The 24,854-nt window shown below is 39.3% G+C and overlaps 1 protein-coding gene across 1 annotated transcript in view; it reads left to right on the top strand.

Annotated features, from left to right (window-relative positions):
* The window catches only part of STON2 (stonin 2), a 91,584-nt gene that overhangs the window by 17,605 nt on the left and 49,125 nt on the right, over positions 1-24,854 (top strand). Inside the window, exons 2-4 of the mRNA XM_042445946.1 lie at positions 3,397-3,592; positions 5,905-6,168; positions 8,732-8,929. Of these exons, the coding sequence (XP_042301880.1) occupies positions 3,505-3,592; positions 5,905-6,168; positions 8,732-8,929 (550 nt within the window). The 5' untranslated portion in view covers positions 3,397-3,504. The remainder of the gene's footprint in view (positions 1-3,396; positions 3,593-5,904; positions 6,169-8,731; positions 8,930-24,854) is intronic.

Genomic DNA, 24,854 nt, shown 5'->3' with positions numbered 1-24,854 from the left:
AAATCCACTGGAAGATCTTGGGCAAGGCACACTTTCTCAGCCTCAGAGAAAGTCAAAGGCAAAACCCACTCTGAACAAATCTTGCCAAGAAAATTCTGTGATAGGGTCGCATTAGAATCAACATAAGTCGGAAAGGACTTGAAGGTGCACAACAACAACAACAAAGGGTTTTCTGCTATTAACAAATTATAAAAGAGGCAGAAATTCAAAGTAGTGGATTCACCATATTCATAGAGGGTTGGTGGTGCATTTGAATATGTAGCATTTTCCATCACTGCATCTTCATGATTGGAGAGCGGCACCTATTGGATGTCTATTTCTGTAATTTTTAGATGCCTAGGAATCATGCTGGATTCTGTCTACTACTATTTCTGGTCCAAAGATGTATACAGGCATTTGTAGACAACTTTGCTATCTGCCAGATTTTCTCCTCCCCACGAGAGGAGTAATAGTTGTTAAAACATAGCAATTAGACATGAGAGGAGTAATATTTGTTAAAAGATAGTAATTAGACAATTAGACTCCCAATTAGACATTTCTGCTGAGTTTCTTTGGCATATTCTATTCACAAACTGTACAGAAAATGAGCAACAACTGAGCAGAAGCTCACTGACTTGGCTGTGGTTTCTGGAAGCCTGTTGAAATTTACGGTACAGTACTTGCATATTACATTCCCTGAATGTGTTGAGACTGCTTCTTTTTTAACCCACTGAATGGGTTGAGTAAGAGCTTCTCTGAGTGCATGCTTCCACAGCTACCCCTACACCTCTGGAATTAGAATTGGAACTCACCAGCAAGAGGTTTGTATGACTTCGAAGCAGGACAGGTTCTTCATTTTTATGGTCGAAGAACTTGCTGCTAGAGAGCTTTTCAGAAGTGAGTTTTCAAAACTACATTTATTTTTTGGGAATTCGGAGACCTGATGAATAGTTGCCTGCTTCTCAAGAGTCTCTATGAGAAGTATTCAGCAGTCCGTGTTAGGAGGCTGGCTGTATTCCCCTAGTTGGCTTTGCCAGCTCCTGCTTAGCACTCCATATCCTTTATTTGGGTGTCTGGGTGAAATATTATATTTGAATAATATTTTAAAATGCAATCTGTGTAGGAAATCTCTGGATACAACAAAGCCTTCTTCATTATTTATATTCTGCAATAAGAAGTGATGAATTTTGCTGTGGAAAATGAGGCATTCTGTACAAAGTTGTTAGAAAGGAACTGGCACTGAGTTTTAGTAAGAAATCTGTGAACAATATTTTGCACTATAATGACTGCAGAATGGAAAAGGAGATCATGTAGACTCTCCAGATTTTGTAAGACTGAAGCCCCTAGCTTTCTTCACTGTTGGCTGTGCTAGTTTGGGCTGCTGGGATATGCAGCCAAACAACATTTGGATGCTCATATGATGCCATGGAATCATGACTTATTTTAAGACAGGGATGGGGAAACTGGCTCTCTAAGTATTTTTCAACTGTAGTTCTGTTTGACCCATGGTCATGCTGGCTGAGGCTGATGCAAACTAGAGTCTATTGGCACTTGGAAACCCACAGGTTCCTATACCAGTTTTAAAAGTTTGTTGTTCCATAAGGATTTTCTTTGTTGACTTGGCTTTATTTAATTCCATCGCAATCGGTAGTGGAATTTATGAGATCAAGATCTTTCCATGGAAATTCTTAAAAATGCACATAGATGTAAACATTACGTTGGTTTCTGGGAAAGACTTTGTAACTTCAGACAAATACAGAGCTCAGATCCAGATATTTCTATGTTTGTAGATGTCCCACTTGGATCTATGTAGTCTAGGAATGTGCCAAGCAGAATATTTCCAGGGTCCAAGACGTTTTTAGCTAAAGCAACTCTTTATTTCCTTGTTTCTAGTTACTGGTAACTGAAATAGTTACTGTTTCATTACTTAAAACCCTGTCTCAGTGCTGCAAACTGCTAGCCTATGATAGAAAACATACACTTTTCATAGGGACATAAGAACATTAGAAGCTGCCTTATACTGATTCAGATCACTGATCGAGCTAGTCCAATATAGTTACCTCTAATCCTAGCCTTACTTGGGCTGCATCCACCCCACAGAAATAACCCAGTTTGACACCAATTTAACTGTCATGGCTCAGTGTTATGGAATTCTGGGAGAGCTTTGATGCTACCTCAAAGTATACTTCCCAGAATTTCATAACATTCAGCCATGACAGTTAAAGTTGTGTCAAACCAGGTTATTTCTGCAGTGTGGATGCAGCCCTGGAGATCTTTCCCTGGTGTTCTCCCACCCAAATATTAACCAGGCCAACCATGCTTAGCTTTTGAAATTAGATGAGATGTGTTCAGTGTGGTGTGGTGGGTATCCTGTCCACCTCATTAACACTTCAGTGATATAACAAGAAGGGGGAAAAAGTACTGAACCTTGTGGTAATCCTCCGCCACCATCCATTTATGCAATATCTCTATAAGTGTAAATGAAAAATGAATGAAATTATCCCTTGGTAAGTTACAGTTGTAAACCAATGCAGTTATACCTTTTGATTAGCAAAAAAATTACAGTAATTACAAGAAACTATTTTGATCAATTAAACCGGTTACTTCCAAGCCCTGGAGAATGCAGGGAAAGGAGGCTAGGCACAGAATAGTGTAAAAACTTGATTGTGTTTATTAATCTCTCTCTTTTTCTAAATACTGTATGGTCCAAAAATTTTAAGTACCAGAAGGATGAGCAGCTTGGTTGACAAATAGCTTATCAGTGCCAGTTTCAATTGACTACACCACTGGAAGCAAGTGTAGTAATGTTTGCCTGTTTCTGTGGCTATTGCCTGCTCAAGCAAAAGATTTATAAAAATATCAGAAGTCACATTTCAAATAAGATCAGCAAAATTTATTAGTATGTATTTTCACATATGTATATGAACATCACCAACTCTGCACCAGTGTTTTTCTGTTGTGAATCAAGATACACTTGTATGGAAATAAGTACCAATGGCTTCAGTGGAATTAACAGTGAATGAATGCTTTAAACTTACTTATTTTCTTTATTTTCATTCTTTTTTTTCTTCAGTGATTCTTTTGTAGAATCAAGCCTTCAAACACACCTTTTCAATAATGCTGTGTGGGGATTACAGTTTTTACATGGGTTTTGCCATCACCCCAAAATATTTTGTAAATAGAATTGCTGCAAGAGCATGATTTTTTAAATCAGTCATGGAGCATTCTAGACAACAAGTTAACCTCTCCCCTCCACTCACATCACGACTGTGTGCAATTTCCACTGTGGTCTGATGATGCTGGGGGCTGTAGTCCATTTCTTCTGGAGGATGCCAGTGGGAAGGCTGGGCTAATCTGATCCTTTCTGTTATTTGTATGATTTAATGTGTATCTCTAAACTTTTCTTCTTCCTGACAGATGCTGCATTTCATATGAGAACAAGCACTTTGCGAGGTGAAGCACCTGCCCTCTGCTGACTGCACTATCTCCTGGTGGTGTGAAGATGACTAGTAACAAGCAACAAGCATGACCTCACTGGCTAGTATCATTGCTTCCCAGCAGTCTGAGTGGGTCTCTTTCAATGATGGTCCACACCTACCTGCTCCCTCACAGTGTGAGTTCTTTCTCTCTGATGAAATATACTGTTGTCATAGATAAAACTAAAATAGCATTCAGAATAAGGTCTTGACATTTTTTTTATTAGAGAGGTAATGTTTTTGAGGCAGATTCTTTGGAAATTGCACTTGCCAACCAACTTGCAAATGTTCTCTCCATGGTTTAGCCTTTTAAGGAGAGAACAATACTTTCAACACTATTTCCAAGATAATTTGTTGCTCCAGAAAAGTTTTCACTGCCTTTCATTTTTCTGGAGAGAAGGTATAATGGGCTCCCTGTACACAGCAATAAAAGATGTGTAGCTCTGGGAAGACTAGAAGACTTTACTGTGCCCTCTGCTATACAGTGATACCTAGAGAAAGAGCTGTTCAGATGTTGCCTGAAATCATTTGTGACCTGTTAGTAGATCACATTAAGTCTATTAAAATCATCATACATCTCCTGTGAATTTCTAAAAATGTCAGCAATGGACCACAAAGTGGATCTGTTGATTTGCCACATTATCGCCCTACCCTCTTACAGTGCTTCTGTTCCATTTTTACTGATCTGGCTGCCTCCTGTTGCATTCTGAGGCTTGTAGTTCAGTGAGGACTAAGAGCTCTGCCTGAGAATTCTAAATACCTCTTCTTAAACTGCAAATCCCAGAATGCAACAAGAGGCAGCCAGAACAGCTAAAGCGGAATAGCAGTTCTATAAGAGTGTAGTGCAGTAATCTACTTGGTTAGCTTTGTTGATGTTGGCCTGCAATGATATGTTACTTTATTAATATTTAGTTGTGTTCTTTTATTTTATCCCCTTTGTGTGATTCCTTATACTGTATACAAATAAGTGTTCTGTTCATTTTAGCAATTACATTGTATTAAAATAAGGTTTCGTAATAGATATTGTGCCACAGACAAAATAAAATTTATCAACTAGTTACTGGAAAATCCTATTAAAATGAATAGCGAAGCTAATGTCCATAGGGAAGTTTCTTGAACTTAAATGTTGGTTAATTGCAGTAGCGTGGTTGCTATTAAAATAAGCCAATGTGAAAAAGTGAGTAGAGTTTTGGATTTGTGGCTGGATCCAGTTCTCCATTTAGCCCTGAAGCTAACAAGGTGACTGTTGGCCAGCCACTCAGCTTGGCCTACCTCAAAGGATTGGTGTGAGGACAATATGGAGGAGGCTACTATGTACATCATCTGATCTTCATGGGGGAAGGGTAGATTAAAACTAGTTTAAGGATTTGCTTACAGTTCAACAGCTAGGCCACAATGCACCATAGTTTAAAAAAGAGATTGCAAAGGTATGATGACATAGTAATTGTGAAAGATGCTTTGGTGTGGACAGAAATTGAGTTCAGGATTAATGATTAATGGAATTCCTTTCAGCCCTAGAGCTTTCTGCTGAGTATGACTACATGTTATAAGAAGCACATGTTTGGTGCTAGGAAAATAAAACAGGAGCCCTGTGCTGAATTTCCTTCTTCTTTCTGTTCCATCGCATGTTTCAGTTTGCCTCCATAAGTTGCTGTTGTAATGTGTATTTAGCTACTTACAGTTTTTGTAGCCAGCACTTTTTGATTAACAGGGACAAAGGCATCTTCTGCCATCCCCTTCAAGCTTCCCTGTTCCCTCAGATCAATTCTTACAGTGTTGGGAAGGGTGTGTGTGAATTTTCCCAGAAACAATACATTGTTTATGAGTTACCCCTCTTATGTATAATATTTGGGGCAGCTTGGTCTGGAATAGGCAATTAAGAGTCCCTAGCTTTACTAAAGATCTGATTGTGAAGAGGCCAAAACTGCTTGAACTGGTTTACTGATATGGATCAACACATTTGCTTGCATTTTTTCCCACTGGGATTGTGGCTAAAAGGGCTGTCATGATGAAACCTTCAAAGATTACCACTACAGCACTGCCCAGCTTATGTTCACATCATTGACTAATGGGGATAGGTAAATGCATAGCACAATGACAGGGGGAGGGCACTAAGTAAGTAGCTGGTTGCTTTACAGAATATCTGTAATGGGGAAGAGGAGAGAGAGGAGAATTTAACATGGTGCTACTGAGGTAGTAGACTTTAAGTCTATGAAAACTCATGCTACCAACTTCTTTCTTTCAGTTCGTTTCAAAGGTGGTACAAAATCTCTCTACATACTGGTACAACTATATTTCTCATAACAAATAGTTCCACTCAGGGCAGTCAAAGGCTTTTAAGTCATTTTTTGACATAGGTAATTTATAAAGAATGAAAAAAAATCAGGAAATAAAAGCTTATGAGACAAATGCTGCATCACTCTCTTCTATATTTTGGTTGTCACTTCAGGCCATACTGAGGAACCACTTGAGGGATTTCTTTCTTCTTCTGATACATCTTCTGAAGGCATCCAGAACCTGGATCAAGAATTACAGAGTCTTGCACAATCTGAGTTGGGAGATGAAGTGGACAAACCAGCTGTGGAACCCACGTCAGTATGTTCACCTGAAATCTACCTGTCTCCAAAGACTGATTTATCTTCATCCTTTAGCACATGGGTCCAATTTGAAGATGCGCCCTGGACTAGCACTTCACTGGAGCACACTCACACAGGTTGGAATGTCATTTTGAACTAAGGATTATTGTAGTAATGTCTGAGGGACTAGTGTTAGGTAACACTAACAGAGAGAGTCTATGAACTAATGCATACTTAATTTCATTGATCTTAGGGGGAAATGGAAGTAAAATATATTTTCCTTCCTTTCTTCTGGTGGAAAAATGTGGAGGCTTCTGTTGAATTTGATCTAGGATTGTGTAGACTATGTATGGCTTTGTCCAACAGAAAAACTGGGACTTTGTTGAGATAGAAGGAGCCATTTCTGAGAACCTGGCCTTTCACAAGACATTTTATAATTTCCCTCCATTCATTAACCCATGTAAACAAAAGGAGTTAAAGGATAGTCCTCTGCTTAAAATGCTATCCAGTATGATCATCTGGAACACTTTTTCTGAGATGGGATATAATGTATCAGCAGATCTCAGAGCTGTTCAATGAAGTCATTTGTACACAATATAAAACAATGTAAATAATTTAAGTGCATTATAATATTCTAACAATTTTAACTCATACAAAATAAAACACACAACTTGACATATCAGAACTAAGCCACCATTTTTGCCACCAGGTAATAAGGCGAATAACTTGTTTAGCTTGGTGTCAAAACAAAGGCAAAGTCAAGAGTTCTGTTGTTTCACCTGCTCCCTCATCCCTTTTCAGGCTGAGCAAGGATCTTTTACATGTAAAGCATGTTTTCTACCACTGTGCTGTGCAGAGCTTGGAAAAGTTATTTATTGGGACTATAGTTGCAAATTGCCATTTTGGCAGGGGATTCTGTGAGTTATAGTCTATTGTGATTTGTGACATCTCCCCCCAAGCTTCTCTCAAGGAATTTGTCTGATTTCAGAAGGCTCAAATAACATGAACTATTATCTCGCATACTTGGGGAGGCACCATAGAGCAAGAGTCACATGATACTTACTATATATCCACTCTGGAGCTAGAAAATATTAAGCAAGCATATAATACAGTCAGGGAAAAAGGAAGGCAGAAACACATCTAAAGTACTATCTTGTGTAAGAGTGAGAAAGTTGTTGCAGCAAATGGAGCTGGGGATTTAGGCTATAATCTTGTAGCTACTTATTGGGAGTACACTACATGGAACACATTGTGCTTTATGTCTGTTGTTGAACTGTATGGATATAATATAATCAAAACAGATATGGAGAGGAAATTTTTGGCGTTAGAGGCAGTGAAAGTATATTCGGCTGTGACTTTTAATATTCGAAATGATAGAAATTGTTTGGATTTGAGACTTTAGGGTGGAAAGAATAAATCCACCCACACGCTCCAAATGAGTGTTTGGAGTGTGAAAGGGATGATGGAAACAAGCCCAGTCTTTTCTTTTCCCCTGCATCTGTTGATCATATCTGTTTGCATGGAATCCAAGAACATGAAAACAGTACAAATGGAGATTCGGTATACAATATGGAACAAACTGCATTTTGCAAAGAATGGTATTTCTTGAAGGAAGCTTGTATGCCTACAACTTGTTAACTGTGGTTTGGAATTACTCATCTCATTTGCAAAAATCTAAATTTAAGGTTACTGTGAATTAGGCAATTAATCTCAAAAAGCCTCAGACCTCCATGATACCCTTCTACGCTTTCTTTATGTATAAGAGGAGACTAGTGTAGAATTTGGCCTTCAGCTTGGACTAAAACAGTGTTTTACCTTAAGTACAAATTTTAGAAAATTAACAAATTAGTTAATTCTAATGTTAGTTAGATAAGAAATCCAAGATACCAGCCTGTAGTTTACATCAAATGTGATGAGCAACCTCTTTTCTATTGGAGGTCACTGTCCTTCAAATGTACTCTACTAGTAGGGATGGCATATTGGCAGTGGGCAGGCCATCCTCTTTCTTTCTCTCTGCTACTAGTTTTGTTTCTGTCATACCTTTTTCCCTCCTCTGACAAAGTGAAGAAAAAGATAACTTCTGCCAGAGATCTAATCACTTGCAAGGGGAAATTAATCTGGGGCTTCAGGTTGCCCTCTGGAGTATAGAGGTATGTGTGTGTAAATTCACTAGTGTTTACTTTATAACAGCTGAAGAGTATTCAAAAGATCAGGCTACCAATTTCACTGTGGCATGCTCAAAAACACACTTCTTGCCTTAGGGAAGCTTGCCAGGAAAATTCTGAGAAAGTACATTCTCCTTTGGTTTAGATAGGCTTCTGGCCATTAACTAATTGCTGCAAAGAGAGGAAGGGTGATGCACCTTCAGTGAAGAGTGGTGCTCTCCTCTTTTATTTTCTTTTTTCCTTCACTTAATTTGTTGTATTTTAAGTGTTTTCAAACTTTTTAGTTCAGTGCTGTTTTAATAATGACAATGATTTAATTGGCTTTTTTTAGTGTTATGATGGATTCCTAGCTGTATTTTGTTGTAATCTATGTTGTAAGCCCCTAGGTATGGGGGAAAGGTAGGATGTTAATTAATTGATTAATCAAACAAACATTCCAGTGATATTTTCCACCATGCAATACTCTAATTACTAGTGGTCCTCCCTGCTCCCTTTTGGTGCTACTCTCATTCCACAAATTTCTTTCTCTCTTAAGCCTCTCTTCCAAAAACATTCTGCTGGGCATGTCCCTCCTTGGGATCTTCTGAAAGACAGCCTCTTGCTTCTGACAGCAGTTGGACAACTACTTCGGAGAACACCAGCAGCCTAAGTATTACTCCTTCTTATACAGATCTTCAGTCCATAAATACAGAAGATCTGACCAGCGGAGGAGTATCTGCAGCAGACTCTACTGGTAAGCAAACCCTTAATGCCCTACCTGAATAAACCATTAATATCAATCTCAGTTTATGATAAATCCTATAGGATCCTATAACAAGTACACTATTACAATGCAACCTTAAGAAGGGCAGAAACTGATACAGGGCTCAAATGAGTTGCTGACAAACCTTATGTTGCTTTACACCCGTTTTATTGTACTTTCTATTGCTCCATTTATCAAATAATTCCTCTCATTAGACAGTGGATATCTTGACACACTTTATGGATCACTTAAAATTGCAGCTAGGACATCATTTCTGTTCTAGCATATTTTCCTTTCTTTCATTGACAGGTTTTTCCACTTTAAAAGTTTCCAGCCCTTCGTGATTGGTGTCTAGTTCGGAGAACTCTTTTTCATTCCTTTTAAGCCCTATTTACTCATTCAAAAAATAATTTATCTTTAAATATGGCCTGGGGGTGGGAGAGGCAGGCAGCACAGCCTATTAACCAATGCCATCCATGTGTGTTACATAGGGTCCCTATGGATGTCTACATGGATAGCATGGTTCTTTTACAGAGTTAATAGGAACTGAGTTGGTTAAACTCCCTGCCTCCCAGTGATGCTGTGTAGTTAGAATTTGAGCGTCATTCCCCACATGTACTTCAAAGTGGAGGAGGATGACAGTGAGAACTAAATAACTGATATTCAAGTCATGTATGTTTGGGTCTTTAGAGAGAGAAGCGAATAAACTGTGTAACTTCTAAAAAGAAAACATAGAGGCTTGACAGATCAGCAGAAAGGGGTGGTGGGACGCCACCCCTTTCTGCCCTGGAAGCAGGCCATAGCAACCACATGGCATCGCTTGCGCACAACAGAAAAAGAAGCCCCCAAAAGGGGGTTCTTTTTGTGCCGCAGAACGAGCGCCATTGTGCGCACGCATGCCAAAATGGCGCCCCTCATGTGCCGCGCCGTTTGGACATGGCACATGAGACATGTCATCAGTGCGCATGCCGTTTGGATGTACGTGTGCCAAGATGGCACCAAGACAGCGCGGTAGGGCTCGGGAGCATATGGACACTCTGCTCTCCCGAGCCCTAAAATCGGTCCCAGGTTGGCGCATAGTGCCAGTCTGTACCAAGCCTTAGTTAGGTTCCAATTTGCAATTTAAAATTGAATTTTTCCCAGTGTGCTTAACCTGAGATAGCATAAAGATTCATGAGAAGGATGACCCTCTATCACTGTTTTAAAAGAATTAAACATTTGAGTCTTGTGCTTCCAGCATTGGGTTTTGGAGACAGTGCCACAGCGCTTTGTAACTGGGAACTGTTTCCGGGCAGTGAGAAAATGTGTAATAGGTTTCAAGGATAGCTGCTTCAAATTGAAACTATCAGCTTTCCTGGGTAAAATGCTCACAGTGAAACTGAACAGGGTAAACTGAACATTGTGGGAAGGCTCTGCAAACAAACAGATGTTTTGACTGGGTTTGGCATGCTTCTTTTGGCTTTCTTGGCCCTCTGTCATCATACATTATGGAAAGTCAAACATCTTTGTCATAACCAGTGGTTTAGTGTGATAGTTTGCAGCAAGACACAGTTATATCATACTATTAAAAAAAAAAAAGCTGACAGAAACGTGTGGTTTTCTCCTTCGACTAAAAGGGATCTAACTGCAAGTCTGAGAAGAAGAACATGGCATTCTTTGATTATGAGCTACTGTACACAAGGTGTGAAGTTGGAAAATAAGAACAATTGCCAATGATAGACTTGCTTGTGTATGCCCCCTGTGATCAAAAACAAGCCAAGATTGGTCAAAACACTGTAAATTTGTAGAACAGAAATGTTCACTGACTAATACTTAATCCTGCAGCACCTCAGTGAGCTAGCTTCTTGTGAATTAACTATATGGCTCATCAGTTTGCTATCTTGTGGTATGGTTTTCAAGTGGCTGAAGATCAAATCAGTGAGGTTTTAGTGGTAGCGCAGATTGCTATTACTAGTGATTTGTCTCTTATGCTCCCACTGATGGAAATAAGCATATTGCCAAGTGTACAGAACTGTTGGAAGTGTGTGTATTGCCAGCTGTATCCAAAGCTGGCATTTCCCATCCTCATAATCAAGCTGTGTCCACAGAAACTGACAGGACCACACAAGCAGTTGGAAGGGGAGGAATAGGCTCCTCACACAGAAATAAGACTCTGCTTCTTTGTACCTTAATGTGGTTGCATCAAAAGAATGGGAAGGGATGAAGAAATCAGATCGGTAAGACATAGAAGAATGTGGTTCAGCCGTGATGAGAGGTTTAGAGGATCAATTTTTAGGCCTAGCTGTTATTAAGCATAGGGAGCTAATTGGAAGCAGATTTCATATAAAAGATGAAAGGAATGTCAGGAGAAAACAGTTTAGCTCCAAATGTTGTCTGCTCTTCTTGAATGGTTTGTTCCCAAATAAAGGGGATTTATTCTGGGTTTGTTTGTTTTATTCCCCCCCCCCCATATTGTTGCTAAGGTTGAGAGTTGAAAGACTTGAATTGACTTTAGCGAGTTTATGATAGTACAAAAATGGACTGTTCAATTATTTATTGCCTTCTTATGTAGTAGTATGACAAGCATTGATCAGACCTGCATATTCTAATTTATTTGCTTTGAAAAGAGGAAGCCTTCTTCCAAAACAGTGTTGATGTCAGTACTGAAACGGAAAGTATCTCTTTTATTCTTTGTTCAGAAATATTCAAGGCACAGTTTCACATCACCTTATTTTTGGAAATCTCAGGGGTCTCCCTTGTTAATTATAATGGGGATTTCAACTATGCGTTTTGATGTTTTTGAATTTGAAGGCTTGGTAACACTTCTGAAGTTCTGAGGTGTGTCTGTTAATGTTGTTTGTTGAGTGAGTTCCATACAGGCACATGGTTTTATAATGTATGCACCACTGTAGCCTTTTCTAAAATGCTGAGTTTGGTCCTTCTCAGTCCTGCTCATCGCTATGATTTTTTAGAAATAACATTGTTTTGGGGCAGGATAGAATCAGGGGATGCAAGAGAGATGGAAATATCAATTCTCCCCTCTGTTAAAAGCTGGCAGTGTGCAATTTCAATTTCAATTGTACAATTATTTTTTGTTATACTAACACTATTTTCTCCTTTACTTTATATTAAAGGACAGAAAATGGACAAATAGGAAAAGACCAGGAAAATAATATAATGTAATGCTTCTCTTATATGCTCAAATTTAATATTATTCAATTTCTATAATGGATCTCCTAGAAATATTTCATGGCTTTAATTTCCTATTTTTTGATGTTATGATGTAAGTTAGTAACGTTAAGAAATTACATGATAGGTTATATGGAATTAGATAATTAAGGAAAGATATATCAACTGAAGGATGTATGTAATAGGTTTCAGGAAGTCGATTTTAATTTGTCTTATGTCTTGTAGTCTGTACGTCAACTGTTTGTAATTCAATACAATATTATGTCTTCTGTTTTCTTTTCAGTTTTTTTTCTCTTTTCTTTCTTTCCCTCTTTTCCTTTTTCCTCTGTCTCTTTGATGTGTTGTAAATTTGTATTTTTTTATAAATTGAATAAAATCTATATATATATATATATATATATATATATATATATATATATATAGACACACACACACACACACACACACACATATAAAGCTGGCAGTATGCAGCACTTCTAGTAGGAGGAAAGCACCCTCCTTTTATTGTGCTCCCAGAAAGAAAATGCTTAAGGTTGGTACTAGAGGAGGCAGAGTTTGATTCAGCATTTGAGAACTTAGTGGAAATCTACATATTTGATGTTCAAGAGATTGGCTGAGCAACAGAGAGCCATTCAGTATCCCAGGGTCAGGGATTTCATTTCCCTCACTCACTTATCAGGTAGCAATGGGACACTGTCATAGTTCTCTCACACCATCAGGGTTCTGGCTCAGACCTTGAATACAGCTGCTGACACAGTCACAGTCGACAAAGAGCACAGAAATCAACTGAAACAGCTTCTTGTATGTTCTACATCTCTCTCAAAATGTAATTGGAATTAAAGAAAAAGCCCCAATAAATACATTTCCTGATTTGAAATTAGAGGTGTCAGTCATAAAACTATACACATTTTTTAAATGATGCTAGTGGAGAGTTTGTGAAAGTTCGAAAATGTATCAAGTTGAGATTATAAAGTGGTCCCAGAATCTAGGAGTAGTCTCCTTTCTCTTGGACCACTTTAGATATCAAGTTTTCTTGACTTTGAAGGCAATCTAAATAGAGGGGAGTGTTTGCTTCAGATTCATACCATGTGTCTGGTGTTGCACAAACCTATTGATAATCACTTTGCTTTCTTGGAAAGGAAAAAGCCTAACACTGGCGTGATACAGACCAGCCCTTTCCCCGACGGATCGGGGCCTGAGAGGCCACAGCGACACCCCCAGAGGCCCCAATCCTCCACTTCATGCCCCAGGACACCCCGACAGTGGCGGGGAAAGAGAGAAAGGGGCCACTTGGCCCCTTTCTCGTCCATATCTCTGGCTCAGCCGTGTAAAGTCCGTGCCAGTGATACGTGCAGCGAAAGGAGCTCCGTTTCCAAGCTCCTTTCAGCGCCACTGAAAGGGTGCTACAAGCGCCCTGTAGCAGCACCAGTACATCATGACCACACCGTGCCATTTGAACAGGATGCGGCTGTCACGTCAAAATGGCGGCGCCCATGTAGACAGGGCACTGGTATTTTGACGTACGGAGGACATACTAGGGTTAGGGAGTGTGTGAATGGTGCGCGCTCCCTAACCCTAGAATCGCTGCTGCCACGCTACATTTTGGCAGTATGTATCCCGCCATAGTTTCTTCCCCTTTCAGATTTTCCTTTGAGCAGTTGTTATACCAAATTCCTAAACCTTCTACTATTTTTTTAAAATGTGAGAGCATTTAAAAGCAAATTTGTGGATAATAGAGACACTAAATCCAGAGAAAACGGAGGTACTAGTGATAGGTTCCCCTGGACCAGGAATGGCGGTGGTTCCACCTGTCCTGAACGGGGTCACGCTCCCCGTAAAGGACTCCGTGCGCAGTCTGGGGGTGCTTCTTGACTCGTCGCTTCACCTGACTGCTCAGGTGAATGCGACGGTCAAGAGCACCTGCTATCAGCTTCGGCTGATTCGCCAGCTGCGCCCATACCTGGCCCAGAGGGACCTAGAAACTGTTGTACATGCTCTGGTAACTTCGAGACTGGATTTCTGCAATGTACTCTACATGGGGCAACCCTTATACCAAACTCGGAAGCTGCAAATGGTACAGAATATGGCAGCCCGGCTGGTCACTGGCGTTTCCAGGACCAGCCACATAACACCTGTGCTAAAAGATCTCCATTGGCTGCCCATTCGCTTCCGAGCTCAATATAAGGCGTTGATTATTACCTATAAAGCCCTAAATGGCTTGGGCCCAGGATACCTAAAGGACCGCCTCTCTCCGTACATTCCGCCTCGCACCCTCAGAACATCTGGGCAGCAGCTGCTGAAGGTGCCTGAGGCTAGGTTAGCTTCCACTTCGAGAAGGACCTTTTCCACAGCTGCCCCAGCCCTTTGGAATACGCTGCCCACGGAGCTCCGCTCATCTACCACCCTGGCCCAATTTAGGAAGGACCTCAAAACCTTCCTATTCAGACAGGCATTCCCCGATTAAATATCCTGTGGGCCTCCCTCCTCTTCCGTGGCCATGAGGTTGGGCTAAGGGGCTTTTTATTGTTATTTTTAAGGTTGTTGTTGTTATATGTTTTTAACCTTTGTATTTTGATTGCACTTGTTGCATTTTGTAAGCCGCCCTGATCGTCTGGAAGGGCGGGATATAAAAATAAATTTTATTATTATTATTATTACTGTTCAGACCAGTCTTCCCCTCATCTAGTACCCTCCAGATGTTGTGCTGGGACTGTGACTTTCATCACTCCCAGCCAACATGGCCATTGTATGTTATACTTCATAACATCTGGAGGGAACCAATTTAGGAAGCTAGCTTAAAGATCAAGTCTATTTGATGATATGGCTTGGGCTAAATAATAGCATTTACATAGGCATACCAATGTGTGACAAGCCTGCTCAAAATAATGTGATCAGCAAATTCATTGGCTTTTGAAAAATACACTTCAGCATCCTGTGTGAAGAAAAATAATTTGTGTTTATTGTTGAGTCACACCTTTTATGACTGTTAGCATGTATAGGGCCTAAACAATGCAGGACTTTTTCTGTAACCTTTCTCTGCTCCCTTCTCACTAAACTTCTCACACAGTCAGGAAAAAAAATAAAACATTGTACAGTATTTAGCCAGAGGGATTCTTTGCTGAAATCACCAGTTGGATTGAAATTGGAGCTCCAGGTAATATTGGAATAGGTAGGCGCCTGCACAGACACTTACTCACTCCAGTCTTGAGGTTTGCTGATTGTTATCAAAGAGGCTTAGGAATGGGGATGAAAATTAAAAAGTGCTCTACTGTAATTTCCTGAAATGTCTTGAAGCTGATTTTGAAGCAAAGATATAATTTAATAGATGTGCATAAATGCAGGCAACTTAACCTCCATCTGCCTTCAGTAATGTGCAAGAAATTGAAAACTGGAGAAAGTAGACTGAATGTGCTTATCCTATCACTGGAATATTAATCATACAGAACAGAATCTTCAGGTACAGTACTGTCTTAAGTATGTTTATTCATAACTGTAAGTAAGGCCTGTTGAACTCAGTGATCATTTTCCTTTCATGAATTTGTGCTTCAGATTCAACATCTAGCTGTGAGAACACATATTTATTTTATTTAATTCCCACCTTTCTCTGACCACAGGACCTAGGATAACTTAGAATAGTTTAAAATGAAATTTGGCTAAAAAAAAATTGTACAGGTTAAAAAGCAAATAAACAAATATATCAAAATCATATGATTGAAAACAGTTTAAATACATTCAAAAATAATCAAAAAGATTTGAGCACACAGCAAACCACTTTTGAAACATCATTCTGCTTCACATTTTAAGAATCAAAGGTCCACCTAGATAGAAAGGATTTTGCCTGCCAGTGGTACAAGTGCAGAGAGGAAGCCAACTGGATCTCCTATGGAAGGGAAGTTCAACAGCAAGGGAACAGACACTGAGGAACCATATGTGTGTCTGCATCGACACACATGGGTTAATTAACTTGCTGTGCATCCAGATAGTACCAGAGTGTGGGAGATACTTTAAAGATATTTTGCCTCTTGCTCTACGCTAACCAAGATCCCACTCTAAACATAGTTGATATTCCTACAGCTGATATACTGATGAGCTCTATTCTTGACAGTATAGATCTACAGATAAAGAGAAAATAGTGGTGACTGACATTAACCCTCTCAGTATCCCTGTTGTGCCATCCTGATATACCTGAGTTGAACATCTCAATTCAGAAGTGTCTTATACAATTTAATATTTCTTCAGGAAACGTGATCCCTTAGGCTTATTCTGCCCAGTAATTACACAACTGTTTAGGCTGTGCAAACTCCCCTAACTTCAAGCAGCAACCCTAGGGTGGATTGGTTTGCTTTTTAGCAAGCACAGTGAAAGAAAGACCCATGTAATATGGCATCTGACCCCTTGGACTGTGGCAGTTCTCATTAAGTTTAAATTTACTCTTTCCACCTTGGAAATGATATTCTCAGTCTGAAAACCACAGCATTTAGAACACAGAAGATCCAACATATCGAGGGCTATTTTATGTTAATGGGTGATTTCAATGCCCAAGTAGATCCTAACTGGGATTACATGGAGCAAATTACTTATCTTCCACCACAGGCCCCTACATTGATGGAAGTCATTCTAAGAAACAAAGTATTAATATTTGGGGAAGTAAACTTTATGTATCACACCTTTGGAGAATCTTCAAAGTTGGATGGATTCAGAAAATCTTTTGGATGCAGAGTAAATAGGATTTTGCCATGGCAGATGAACAATTGACTATGGTTTTCTTTTGAAATATCTAGGAAAGAAATTATTTCAGCCCGTCTTTGATCCCATATCTCAGCCCTGCCTTCAACAAAAATTAATCCTCCTGAATATGGATTTGATGATGCTAAAAGGAATCGACGGGTTGTACAATAATTCTAATATACTCCAGAGGTCTCACTTGGAAGCTACTTTTGTTAACAATGGAGTACATGGGATGTCTACTAACATTCTTCCTAATCGGCATGTAGTTTATTATTTAAGGACTCAATCGTATGAGATAGTAAATCACAATTAGAGCAAGAAAAAAGCATCTTTGGAAGGGACTTATCCACAATGCTATGTCTGTCTCATGGTTGCCTTGTATTTTGATCATTAGTGGTTTGCATCTTTTAATTGACAGGAAAAGCCCATTAATGACTGCAATATCACTACTGTTTCACTATTGTTTCTAGTGCAATATATTCCGTAGCAATACTGTGGCAGCCTTGTGATGTGTGGGCATGGTTTCTTCTCCCCCTTGCTATCCCCAATCGGGGGGAAATCATTACAGGGAAATGGAGCCAGTCTTCCTCATTGCCTCCTTGGGTAATTGAATGATTGCTATCATATCCCCTCCCTTCTGACAGTTTCTCCTCTCCGCCCCCCCCCCCTTGGAATGTATTCACACATGCTCCAGAAAGGAGGAAAGGCAGCTCATACCCAGACAGGCAACAGAGAGAGATCATGCTCATGGGTCATTAGTCTGCTTAAAACACATATTCAACTTGACTTAGCGAAGATGCATTTAAGGAATTGCAGGGTAGGAATGGGCAACCTTTGTATCCTGTGGATTTGTGAGAGTTATTTTCTCATTAGTTGTTATTTTTTTTTCTCAGTTGTTTTTTGTTTTGTTTTTACCACACACTAGTTCATTTTGGACTCCTTTCCTCCACATTTGTTGTGCTCAATAAAGCACCTTCCTGCCTTCTCAGGACAGGAGTTACATGAATTTCATTAGACCTAAAAATAAACTGTATTACCTGAAAACATACAAGGATGAGAAGGAAAGGAGATTAGGCTTTGATGACAAGAGAGATGAGTATTATTAATAAAAATAAAATTGCTGCAATTGCACAAATACAGCAAAAAAAATAAACAAACAGCTTGCATGGGTTAAATAGGACAAGCATGGGTAGGAAGGTGGGGGTCATTGAGACACTACAGAAGATTGATACTGGGACCATGCATCACTGAAGCTGTTCCATAATGCTATTGCAGAGAAATGTGATAGTCATTGTTTCCTTTCCAGTATGTTTCCATTTTTGTAATGCGATTGCTATGAGACAGCAGGCTGATGGGATAAAGTCCATTGTCTCATGTCCATCAGGTGGGTCCTTCTTTATCAGGTGTGGAGTTCTGTGGACATTTTCCATCTTCTTTTATACTGATAAAAAACATTGTTTTCCATATACATGGGAGGAAAGGGATGTCTAGACTTATGAGATCCCCAAATGCATACTGTGCTAAGGAACTCCTAACAGTTACCGTATTTTCTGGCGTATAAGACAACTGGGCGTATAAGAAGACCCCCAACTTTTCCAGTTAAAATATAGAGTTTGGGATATACTCACCGTATAAGACAACCCCTCTTCCAATGCACACCAAATAAAAATTAAAAAAACATCAGATTTGATTTCAATATGGTAATTTTAATTCAAATGACATGCAGGTACTTAGCAGGAAACCTTGTTGTATACAAAGCCTGCTTGGATTGGTCAGCTCTCCCTGCCTGCCCAGCCCTCCCTGTCTCCAACATTATCAGAGTGGTAGCTGCTTTCATCTAATCGTCACATATGGTGGAGATGCGGCTGCGGCCGTTTTTGAGCTCCCCCCACCATATGCGGCAACCGCAGATTCTTCAGTCCGGCTCAGAAGTTTCAGCACCTGCCCTATAAGATGACACCTGGCGTATAAGGCGATCCCCGACTTTTGAGAAGATTTTCCTGGGTTAAAAAGTAGTCTTATATGCCAGAAAATACAGTACTCCAAAATTATAATGCTGCTGTGTGGAAAGAGATGGCCGAAATATGAATGACAGCTGGACAATCAGTGACTGGAGTAAGTTGACTGTTAGTCTTATAACTATCTGAGTGTGACATTTAAAAACTTTGGATCTTGGTCCACTCATTTGAAAGCTGCTGTATTAATGTCTAATACTATTTTCTGCTATACAGCCAGGTCAGATACTAGGAAAAGGATACACAGGAAAGGAACTGGTTATAAACAACTCATTGCTTGTAACTAGACACAGGTGCTATTTTTACCTGATTGTATCTACTGGATACGCAACTCATCTAGTCTGGATTAAGAGTTTAAGCTAATTTCTTCATGTTAGCAAGGTTCTAAGTAACTAGACATACAATAAAATGTAAAAAAGGCAAGTTTGGTGAAATGCATCAGAAAAAGATATATAGATATGACAATAGATCATATAAGGAAGCTAAGCCAGCAGAATGGGTTATTATATTTAGAGACTGTGTCATTTTATTTTAAGAAGGAAATTACAAGAGATTTAAGTATAAGGAACTGTTCAGGCCATGGGTAAGATGAGTAAGATCTGAAAGAAGGCATGAAACCTAAACCCGGTTAATCACACATGATCTTGGAGTGGGGGAGTAAGAAGGAAGTAACAGCAGATATTTATAGTAACTGGCTAATCTATTGTTTTATTTAAAATATTTGTAACAGATTTCGTTGTTAGTTTCACCTTCAGGCCCCAGTGTGAAATCTATACCATGTTTGGCACTGCATCACTGAAGTTTGCATTAAAAGATATTTTAATATATTTTTCACAAAATAGTAGATGTACCTGTTGGAACACCCTGATTCAATTTGAAAATTAGAAGTCCCTCAAAAACAAACAAACAAAATCTCCCAAGCTTTGCTCTGTAGCAGGGACTTAGTTAACAGAACTTCTGGAAATTCAGATCTAATGAAGGGCCAGTGGTCCTATACCAGGGGTAGAAATCATGCAGTCCTTTACATGTTGGACTGCAATGTCCATCATCCCTCATCATTGTTAATGCTGGCTGGTGTGCTGGATCTGCAGTTCAAAACATGTCAGAATACACTATTCTCACCTTGATTTGTACAATATATTTATACAGGAGGTTTGAAACTAGTTGAAAATCAGTGCAGAATCAGTGTGGTGTAGTAGTTTAAGTGTTGAGATTCTGCAGATCAAGATAAACCTACTGGGCGACTTTGGGCAAATGATATGCTTTCAGCCTCAAGTCAAAGGCAGACCTCCTATGAACAAACTTTGCCAAGAAAACCTCATGATAGGTTTATCTTGGGGTCGCCATAAGTTGTAAACAACTTGAAGGCACATAACACACGCACAGCACAAACAGATGAAAATCAGTAGAACCATATGAGTGTTGAAATCCAAGATAAATGTCTTCGATCGTAGAGACATAAATAACTACTTATAACAGGTCAAGCTATTGGTCTTCCTAGCTCAGCATTGTATGTGTTGCCAGGCAGTAGATCTTAAGTGCTTCACACAGGTCTTCCCTAGCCCTGTGCTTGCAAAATGTTTTGCAGTGGGTTGTTTCACTGAGCAACAATCTTTCCCCAAGGTCTCAGCATTCAGTGATGCATGCCCCTGTTCGTCAGACATGAACGAATAACTTCTTTTATCGGTCTGTTAACGTTCACTGGTGATTCTGTGATGCTCAGAGAATGCCAAACTACACATGACAGAGAGATCCTTGACTGAATTTCCCCCTTTTAACTCCAAATGCAGGTGCAGGAGTTTGGTGGTAGTCTTGGGTAGTGGCAACAGAGAAAAAGTGTTAAGTGTTTCCTCCTTCACCATTTTTCCAATTTAATAACCTGACGTTGTGGTGAGCCTGTATTATGGAAGAAAATATAAGTAGTAGCCACATAGATGCTGATATTCACAGAATTAATATAGGATTGTCCAAAATTTGGTAAATACTGATATTTACTGTAATATACTCCTCGCCCCAGTGTACAACAAAATCTGCATTGTGATGCTGATTTTTGGTTATTAGTGTTTAAGCAGATGGCAGATACTGAGCTTTATGTACAAATTCAGAAATAATACTGAACATCTTCTAGAGGCAGGTATCCCAACTATTTATGTGGTTTGACAAACCCCTCTAACTATTAAAAGAGTTTAGTTCAAAAAAGATAACTATTCCAAGCTTTGATCTCTAGTTAATACATAAATGTACATGTCTTTTTAGCAAGGAGCCTCAAACTTTTGGCTGGGTGATAGAGGTAATACTATCTGTATAAGGATTAAGAATTGTGTGCTTGGGTGAGGTGGGCAGGATGTTTGCCAATCTCATTTATTTCAAAGACCTGCAAAAGCAGATCCTGTAAAGTGTCTTGGCTCTGAAACTGGGACAGTTAGATTTCCTCAGAGTGCTTTGCAAAGCTTCTTTTGTACCAGGGTGTTAGGACCTAGTTGGGGAACTTTATACAAAAGAACTTGGGGACTGTGAAGGCTTTGCTTTCATTAATTCATTTCTTCTCCTCCTCCTGAGCTGATTCATTTGCAGAAGCTCTGTTGCCTTAAGCAACCATAATATCAGTGCAAACTTCGAGGTATCCTTGGAGATCGGCTGAATTCCCTGCAAACCTTTTCAGCTTTTATTCTTTTTAGCGCATGAAACAAACAGACGTTTTCTTCAGCAGGCCCTATTGCTTAGTCCCCCCACCCCCTTGCTTCTCCCTCCCTCCCTCTCTCTCTCGTAATATATGTAAAAGTAGGCTGGTGTGTTTTACAGGCACATAGTCTAAAATAGTTGTTTGCTTCAGTCTCTTCTTGCAGTCTTCTTAATGCCTTTGAATGATGCTTTAACTTTGGAAATCAACAAGGGGATTCACAATTGGAGGCAGGTGAAAAGAAATGTGTAGTTCTTTTTGGCTGTGCACATTTCCTTCTAAACATAACCGAATGAAATTTAAATTTAAACAAGAGAACTGTCAGAGGTCTCAGAATTGACTGATTTGTCTATCCAGGCTGCTTAACTCTTAAATATCTGAGATTATTAATAGGTTTTTTATTGTGAAGTCGGAGACTTTATATTATTATTTTATTTACTTATGTTCCACCTTTCTCCCAATACAGTATTGGGATTCAAAGCGATGCATCACAAATTTTCAACAGTGCAGTTAAAAACTATGCAAAAGTATTAACATGTATAAATACTTTTTTAAAAAAAAAATAAACAATTTTAAAAGTTAAAATTATGCATTAAAACATAAAAATGTGTTTAAAACTCTAAACAACCTTAATATCTGAATTACAAAGCATTTAAAGCTCAAACTTTGACAATTTGAAAGAGACTGATGGCACAAGGATGTTTTTATCTGCTGCTGAAAGGAGAGCAGAGATGGGACCATCTTGGCTTCTCTAGGGAGGGAGTTCCAGAGCCTGGGAGCAGACACCGAGAAGACCTTCTCTCTTGTTCCCACCAAACACACCTGAGAGGCTGGTGGGACAGAGAGAAGGGCACCTCCAGATGACTTGCCACCTTTTTTGAGACAGCTTCCTCATCTTTAAAACCTGCATAGCAGGCAGGTGCAACACCATACTGTCCAACATTTTAAACTAGAAAACTGGTCAAGGAATGGAGTTTGGTTAAGATGGCAACAGTTGTTAATGGGGAAGAATACACAAACTAGGAGAGGCTGGCGGAGTTTGCTTTTGCCTAAGCTTACTGGGAAGGGGAAGATGCCATTTCCTCTCCTCCTCCTCCTCCTCTTGCTGTTAATTGAACAAAAACTTTGAATTCAGTTTGCAGCAGCTTAAGTAAGTTGAGGACAAAGGAGGAGACCTGGGAGGGGAAGAGAAAAACCAGGACATTTTAAAAGCAGCTGAAAAGTGGGACAGCAGAAGACTAATTGTAACTGTCCCAGATAAATCAGGATATTTGCAGACAGGGTGGGGGGTGGCAGCATTTGATTTGGCCAGTGCAATGCAACTGCAGTGATACTGTTCATTCTGTTTATAAAAATAACTGAGCAAAACCCACAAATTTTGCCATATGTAGATGCAAAAAACATGGAAGAAGATGAATTAGCCACTATATGGAAATTTGGGGTGTTATAAAAAACAGACTGTTAGTTTCTTAACATTTCAATTATATTTTTTTGTCAGGGAGAAAAGTATATGTGCAGTTTTCTGTGTCCGGTGCCAAAATAATTTGGCTGGCCTTGGATACTCTGTGCCTCAACTTGTGAGGTGAGGATGTAATTTGCTGTTTGTCCTCAGGGAGCAAAATCTCTTGGGCCAGCACTTAAAAGAGCTTATTTCAGTTATTAATGTCATAACAGTAAAGAACAAGGAACCTTCAGCCAATCCTATGCAGATTTCATTGATTTGAAACTTAACAATTTCCTTGAGTTTGCAAAACAATATGCTAATGGACCAGTCTTAGCCCTGTGCTAAGGAGATAAGTTTTTAGGATGAGCCCTTCCTAGAAGCTCAAAGTGATTTCAGACAGTCATAGCTGTGGAATTTTCTTCTTCTCCTTAGTTGAAACTATTCCTTCTTCATTAATTTTTCTGTAGTTGTTAAGAAATCCATTTAGGGCGCTTTGTAATCATGTTTAATTTTTGTTTTAAAGTAAGATTTTAAATAATTTTAATTCTATTTTAATCTTAATTTTGTATTTTTTAAAAACGATATATAGTAAGCTACCTTTTGTCCCAGTCTGGGAGAAAGGCAAGATATAAATAAAGGAATGGATGGATGCTTAAGCCATATCTGGTGCTTCTTTTAGTCAGAGGCTTGGGAACCATTTGAGGTGGTATTGTAAGGCATGGGGGGGGGGGATTTATTATCATCATAGCCCACTGCCTTTCCCAATAAAGATCCCAATTATAAAACTGAACTGCATATAAGTAAATATTTATTTAAAAGGGAAAAGGTTATCTTTTTCCTCCCCACAGTGCTACTTTCTCTCTTAACTGATGGATGAACTCTGCGGCATGGTTATGAATTTTAAAGAGTGTCAAGCAAAACCCTACTTTGAAATTAGCTTTCATTGTGCCTTTGCTGAAAAAGCAGTCGAACAGCCCTTCTGCCTCCTAATCTCTGTTAATAAGGGTGACTGAGCACATCTTCATTAAACTGTTGGTGTTGCTGTGATGGGGGATTTATTCAGCCCCAGCTTTCTTTCAGATCATGACCTCGATGAATCAGCCATAATGCTTTCACTCTGAAAACCTTTTGTTGGGTTGTCGTAGCTCTGAGAGCAATTAGTAGTTCAGCACCATGTATTTTGAGATGGGTAGGTCCCTAGCATTTTCTCTTTTTTAATGAGAGAGTCTAGCTGTCACATACCTTAGACTTCATTTGATTGATTTGAGCAGCATGTTCATGCTCTCACCCCAGATCCAGGAAAGACTAGGAGAACATGTAATACGCCCTGTCACTTCTTCCAGGTCATTCTGTTCTCCATATAAATATCCACTTTTGCAGCCCTAAATTCTGAAGAATGTATGTTGTTGTTATTATTATTATTATTATTATTATTATTATTATTAATAATATTTCTATCCCGCCCCTCTGTGCATGGCAATCGGGTTACAACATTAATATTAATAGGGAATGAACTTCCAGGTGCTCAGGGAGCAGAGCAGTGTTGTGTTGCAAGGCTATGCTTAAGATTTCAGGAGACGAGAGGACAAAGAAATATCCTGGGGAGCAAAAATCTCAATCTGTTCATGGAATAATGTGTGTTCTCCCTTTTCTACCTCCACCTTGTTAATTGGTTTTCATTTCCTTTGAGAAGGAAAAGCTGGATATAAGGAATACATTAAATGAAACTAAACAAATATTCAATGCACTTGCAGAAGAACAGTGTAACAATGGTACAGATTGAATCTCCCTTTTCTGAAATGCTTGGGATCAGAAGTGTTTTGGATATCTGATGATGATGATGATGATGATGATGATGATGATGATGATGATGATGATGAT

This window comes from Sceloporus undulatus, chromosome 1 (genome assembly GCF_019175285.1).
Source record: "Sceloporus undulatus isolate JIND9_A2432 ecotype Alabama chromosome 1, SceUnd_v1.1, whole genome shotgun sequence".
NCBI lineage: Eukaryota > Metazoa > Chordata > Lepidosauria > Squamata > Phrynosomatidae > Sceloporus > Sceloporus undulatus.
The sequence above is the reverse complement of the archived record's forward strand: the minus strand, read 5'-3'. Positions and strand labels throughout refer to the sequence as shown.